Below are 7,044 nucleotides of genomic sequence, written 5' to 3'. Positions count from 1 at the left end.
ATTGATAAGTGTTACAAGATCTGGTGCATTGGAACCATGGTCATGGACCCGAATCGTTAGTATGGAATGCTTTCTTTTCCAAGTGTGGTAGATGAATCTCACACATCCATGAATGGCGACCCACAAACCGATTGGTTCCAGCATGTTGTGGGACCCATGCATCTGAGTTTGGCAGTCCTTTACCTGCCCATATGAACTGGTCAAAATTGAGTGGTCTGAACAAGAAAAATATGACGATTTTCAAAATGGTGGCGATTCAGCTTTCTTAGCTGCGTGACAAATATTGCCAAGATTTTGTAAATATCATAATATTATTTTGAAATTTTGATCAAACGGTGTCATCGGGAATTTATAGGAAACTTTGTTTGGAAGTTAAAATAAATCATTTTAAAATCATTTCTTAATTTACAATAAATATATTTTTTATATTTTGAGTGAGATGTTATGACAAAATCGCAAAACATGATTTTTTAAATTCTCCTTTGAAATTCCCAATCGGAGAAATTGCCAAAATTATCAAGAAAAGAAATTGCCGAGAACGAGATTTTTCACATGGTCCTTACATGTGGCCATCTAAATTATGGGACACATGGATGAAGCATAGCATGAAAGTAACATAGATCGAGCAATCCTAACCATCCAATAAGGTGCTCTGAATTGGATGATTAAGGGTCTGTTTGTTTTACCAATTACATTAGTAAAGGGAATGTGCAAGGATTATAAATCACTTTACCAGTGACAACTTCTGTATTTGACTACCGATTTGTACGTTATCGCATTTTTACATTAATGTCAAATATCACCAAAATACAATAAATTCAATGTTGCTAGTTGGAATTTCATGAAAAGTGCAATGATTACATATTCCTTTGTCTGCACTGGCATATTTGACTGATGATTCTCACATTTGGTTGGTTGGAGGTAAAATTGAAATGAAGAGACTTTTCCTTTACATTGTTGAGGTAATTGGCGAAACAAATAGGTGATAAAAGTAAACAGGGATGGGAGCATAGCGTGAAAGTAACATTGATTGAGTAATCCTAACCATCCAATAAGGTGCTGTGAATTGGATGGTTAAGGGTCCATTTGTTTCATCGGTTACCATAATAATGTAAAGTAAATGTACAATGATTATAAATTACTTTCCCAGTCTCATGACAACATTTGCATTTGATTGTTGATTCATGTGTCATGACATTTTTATATTATTCTAATGTCAAATCATCACCAAAATATATTGATGTTGCTGGTTGGATTCAAGATTTTCAATGTGATTTCATGAAAAGTGCAATGATTACAAATTCCCGTCTTCTAAATACATATTTATTTGATTGATGATTCGCATGCTTGGTTTGGCGGTGGTAAAATTGAAAGGAAGAATTATTTTTTTTTTTTTTAACATTACTAAGGTAATTGGCAAAACAAATATGCAATGAAAGTAAATTTGTGAGCGGTCTGGATTTAAGGAGAAAAAAAAAAATCTGATGGTTACTATCATCCGCTCAATGTGATATTTGGTTTCTGCTCCCTCCACATTGGATTCAACGAATTTCAGACCGTCTGGATTGGTGTGCAACCATACCATGTGGGCACGGGCGTCGGGAACGGCTCACCACCACTTTTAAAATGGTGGTGAACTATCATAGGATTCTAGTTCCCAACATGGACATCGGAAAAGACGGCATTTTCCACGTTATGTCGTTTGAACTATGACAGTTTAGTTTTTTTTTTTCTCACTACTATGGAAATTATCGGTTGTGATCATGTGTTCTCAATGGGCTACACATGTTGAGAGTTCACCACACCGTAAGGATGTGTTAACAATTCATTGACAGTGCATGTGGCATGCATGCATATCAATTTCAACCATCCAATTTTCTGGGCCCTGTTGTCTCTGAAAATCGATCTGATTAGCGTTCTCAGGCGCCCAACTGTGCCTGTTCAACCATCCACCATTGTCCTTGAAACTGTTCGTTTGATGGCCACGGATTGGACGGTGAGGATGGTCTGATCTTTCTCTTTTTTCTTTTTCTATGTCCATCCAGATCGGTGGGTCACGATTTCGATGGGGCTGAAGTGGCATAGATGCATGCGACGTGTACAGTGGATGTCGTGCTAATGCTTCCTTGGGATAGCAAACTCACACCTCCCGTTGGCGGCTATGTATTTTACCCAGCGCGTAAAACACTGAGGTTGTTTAGGGCCCACCATGTTGTACTGTAAATCGACACCGTCCATCTGGTGAGGACCCTTATTTGAAACGTAGATACGAAATATCAGCTCGATTGGAAAACTGCAATAGTCAATAGACCAACGGGGACAATCTAATTTTGATCCTCAGCCTCTAAGTTGGCGCCATGTGGCCCGGCTGAGTTTTGGATTTATCTCCTCTCGGATCATTGTATCAGTAGAAGGACCTGCCAGTGATATAGGACTGCTTACTGGACCCCATCCTCGTTACTGGCTTGTGGGGTCCACTTTCCACTGACTAACTTCGATCAGATGGTCGTAATTTGTTTGTTGAGTTAAAACAATTGTTTGATCAGATGATGCTTAGTTGCTTAGGGCCTGTTTGGATGCTACCAAATAAGTAGCTTTTTTAATTTAATGAGTTACTTTTCTTAAAAAAGTTAATTTGGTTATTAAACTTAAACAAATAACTTTTTAGAAAAAATAATTTATTTTTATCTGTTATTTTTTATTGCTTTTCAATTTCCATAAGTGTAACTTATTTCCTTCATTTTTATTGGTGATACAACAATTGAAAATTATTTAAGAGAATATGTTCTCTATGGCCATTAGGGTAGTACACTAAGTTAGCTTAGTTAATTTGCTCGACTCGACTCGGCTTGAAATTGGGTTCAAGTTGAGTTGAGTTGATTTTTTTAGCTCGAAAAGATAGTTTGGTTATTAAACTTAAATAAGTAGCTTTTTAGAAAAAGCAACTTATTTTTATCAGTTATTTCTCATTGCTTTTCAACTTAAAAAACTGTAACTTATTTCCTTTATTTCCATTGGTGACACAATAGAGTATTTAAGATAATATACTCTCTATCGCTATTAGAGTTGTACATGAATTGAGTTAGCTCGGTTAACTCACTTGACTCAGTTCGACTCGGATTGGGTTCACTTAATATAAATATTTATATATTTAAATAAATTATATATTATACACTATATTTATATTAAAAACTCTAAAACCTAAACTCGAACTCAGCTCGTAGGCTCGAACTTGAACTCAACTTAAAAGATCGAGCTCAAGCTTAGCTCAAGCTGGCCTAAGCGATTGACCTAGTCGAGCCAAGCTGGCCAATCGAGCTCAATGACCAAGTTGAGTTCGAGTTGGGTTAGCATGTTGGCTGAGCTGAATTGGGCCGAGCTCGATTCGGTTATGCTCGTGTACAACTCTAATGGCCATGAACCCCTCCTAAGTTCATGAGAATGGAAAATCATCTAATGAATGGGTAGAAGATCTAGTAGGCCCCACATGATTATGGCCCGTATCGAGGTGACCCCACATGATGGATGATCCACATCAAAGGTCTACCCCTAATGATGAATGACCCACATCCAAGGTGAGCCTCGCATGATGGGCAACCCACATCAAAGGTGGGCTCCACATGATGTGCTATTAATAATGGTGGGCCCAACAGGATGGATGATCCACATCAAGGTGGGCCCCGATGGACAGTCCACATCAAGGTGGGCCCCGATGGACAGTCCACATCAAACGTAGGCCTAATAATGAGTGGCCTGTATCCAAGGCGGGTTCTGCATGGTGGGTAGCCCAAATCGGATGTGGGCCTACGTGATGGACAGTCCACATCAAAGTTGGGTTCAACATGATGGGTAGTAGATATTGAAGTAGGCTTCACATGACGGACAATTACATTGATGGTGGGCCCTACATGATGGACGACTTACATCAAAGTTGGGCCTTACCTAATGAACACTGCACATTAAAGGTCGGTCCCTAATGATGAATGGCCAAAACCAAGGCGGGTCCTGTATGATGGATGGCCCACTTCAAAGGTGGGGCCCACGCAATGAATGATCCACATCAAAGGTTAGCCCCACATGATGGACAGTGGATGTGAGGGGGACTAAACAGATTTTCGAGATAATTACTCATGATGTTGGAAACTAAATATGCTTTTCTACTTTTTGAATGATAAGCATGTTGTTTACCAAACATACTTATATGTTGATTAAGTAGAAATCAAGATTAGCTACTTATGGCATAAGTAGCCTATCTAAAATAACTTGCCATCCAAACGCCCTTGTTGTATCAGTTTCCATATCCTATGTTACTGAAATGCGAATTGATTTTTCAGAGGGATTGAGTTTATTTAAAAGAGAGCTAAAGATGCACCTATCACCGGCCATCTCCACCGTACATGCATTTCACTGGCGCTCAAGAACTGTTGATAAAGAGCCACCATCTGCATGTGATGAAAATAAGCAAGTCTTGTGGGGTGTAATTTTCATCTGTTGAATGCCTTTTCCTGGACTGCCAAGATGTAATGGCTAAGATGGTTCGGTCTCTCTCCAACTTTTGATCTACAGCTCCTTCCATAGTGGCCCACCAGATCCATGGTTAAGATTTCACTGGAGTGACCTCCAAGAAGCTTCCCTAACATCCCTCCCATGAGCTAGCTTTAGCCACTTTCCTGACAGTGTCAAGCTGCCTGTTAAATAATCCAGATCATTCATCTAGTGAGCCCCACCACTGATTAGCAATGGACCATAGATCTCAACTGGACAATCCCCACCCCTCATTCACCAGCAATAGGATCATGATCATCTAAGCCTTATCCCAGTTAATTGAGGTCAGCTACATGAATCATGTTTGGCCATTCCATTCTATCAAGGGTCAAACCTTCAATTAAAACATTGGCCATCAAGTATTTTCCTACTACCTTCATTCACATCCTTTTGAACCTTCTCCTTTTCCTTTTTATTCTTCTAAGTTGTACCAATTTACTCCTAACCTCTATGGTTAATGGTCAAGCAGGGGCCCACCTTGATGTATGGATTTTATCTGCACCGTTCATCCATTTTTCGATATCATTTTAGGTTGAGCCCAAAAATGAGGCAGATCTAAGGCTCAAGTGAGCCGCACCATAGGAAGCAATGATGGTGATGACGTCCACTGTTGAAACCTTCCTAGGGCCTACCAATGTTTATTTGCCATCCAAACTGTTCATACGGTCACATAGACCTGGATGAAAGGAAAAAAATAAATCTCAGCTTGATCCAAAACCTGCGCTCCCATGAAGTTTTTAATGGTGGGCATTCAATCCCCACTGTCTGGTCCACATGTGCCTTAATTTTGGGCTCATATGCTAAAATGATCTGAAAATTTTGATGCACAGAGCCCCTGGATGGATGAAGTGGGGACAGGACACAATCTTGCTTCATGTCTTAACATCCTCATTTAAGCTACGCTCATCCTATGAATATGTTATTCTTTAACTGCCTAATATTTTGTCCCATAAGCATGGCTAGTCATCTTCTTCTTCTTCTTCTTTCAATATTTTGTCCCATAAGCATGGCTGGTCTTATTATAGCTATCCATTCGAGTAGAACATGATGATGAATGATTACAAAATACTTCAAAAGCACATCACCATATCACCATTTCTTCCACCCATCTTGAATTCTATATGCATCATCCTTCTTAATCTCTACACCAATGAATTATTGACCCAAAGCACCAAAAGTGATCATTTTAGAAAACTTCTTGATCAACAGTCTTAATTAATTCCTTATTTTCACTCTCTTTTTTTATGCACGCATTCACACCCCACACACCCACGTACTCACACCACAGTGAGATTTTCACCACAATAGGTACTTGAAGCCATGACCACGGCCCTGACCATCACTAAAATTGCACTCCATATACTCTGTTTTAGTCCAACTAATTTAAAATCCTTCAGGTTCTAAAGCATCTCTTCATAAATCTAGCTGTTTTCACACCCTCCCTCATCTTATCAATCAAAACTTCATGTCATTTGATCCACCGGCAATAAGATGGCAAGGATAATCTCATAGGGGATCATTTTGTAGAATTGCCATATCCAATGTGGGGACATCAGATGATTGTTATGCATCCCTGAAAGGTAGGCCCTACTCATAGAATACTTGCCAGCTTCTCACTAATCAGATACAGTTACACATTTTCTGTAGTAGCATCTTCATAAAACAAGCAGTTCCCTTTACAGCTCATTCAAAATGGGAAAAAAATAAAAATAAAATCAAGAAAAAGATTTTTTTTTTTTTTTTAACCCCGCATTGAACCGCTCTTTCTTGAATATCTGAACCATGTCCCTTAGCCCTACAAAATTGGTGACAGAGTAGGAAATTAATATACATTTCCCTCAGTGAGCCGTTGCACCAACGAAGCTGTTCCAGCTAAAATCTTCAACTCCAAGCTTGGGCCAGAATTAAGAGCTAAGAGCAAATGGAGCAAACACCACAAAGTAAACTCCTCAGTACTTGACGAAACCAGTGTTCTTTTGAGCCTCACCCAGGATCGACTGTATGCTGCCCTGATAGAGATTGAGATCTTTGGCAACAGCAAAACCAGCATACAAGCCATCGACAGCAGCACTTACGATACCACCAGCATACCCTGCGCCTTCTCCAATAGGGTAAAGCCCTTTCAGTGATGTGCTTTCGTAGGTATCGCTGTCTCGTGTAATTTGAACTGGAGAGCTTGTCCTTGTCTGAAGGTATTAAAATAAATAAATAAACGATGAGAAGCTTTTCACAGAATTCTCCTTGAGGAACAGACTAGGGCTGAAAGTTGGGCAGGTTGAACCTGAATGACCTGTGACCGACCTGACATTGGGTTGGGCTTGGGCAGGATGTATTGAGTCCGATCTTGGGCTTGGGCTATACAAACACCAACCCGATAAAACTTGGGTTGGGCTCGGGTTGAGGTCTTGGGTTGCCCGACCCAACCCGAACCCGATCAATATATAAGTTACTTATAAATTATAATTGAGTGTGGATCATATGTGTTGAAGACACAGGAAA

At 39.7% G+C, this 7,044-nt stretch overlaps 1 protein-coding gene across 2 annotated transcripts in view; it reads right to left on the bottom strand.

Moving 5' to 3' along the window:
• Positions 1-6,115: 6,115 nt before the first annotated feature.
• LOC131217044 (uncharacterized) overlaps positions 6,116-7,044 on the bottom strand; it is a 34,831-nt gene continuing 33,902 nt past the window's right edge. For both annotated transcript variants that reach the window (XM_058211736.1, XM_058211735.1), the window contains one exon: positions 6,116-6,731. In XM_058211736.1, coding sequence (XP_058067719.1) covers positions 6,495-6,731 — 237 coding nt within the window. In that variant the 3' untranslated portion in view covers positions 6,116-6,494. The remainder of the gene's footprint in view (positions 6,732-7,044) is intronic.

The sequence above is a fragment of the Magnolia sinica genome, chromosome 10 (assembly GCF_029962835.1).
Source record: "Magnolia sinica isolate HGM2019 chromosome 10, MsV1, whole genome shotgun sequence".
Lineage (NCBI taxonomy): Eukaryota > Viridiplantae > Streptophyta > Magnoliopsida > Magnoliales > Magnoliaceae > Magnolia > Magnolia sinica.
The sequence above is the reverse complement of the archived record's forward strand: the minus strand, read 5'-3'. Positions and strand labels throughout refer to the sequence as shown.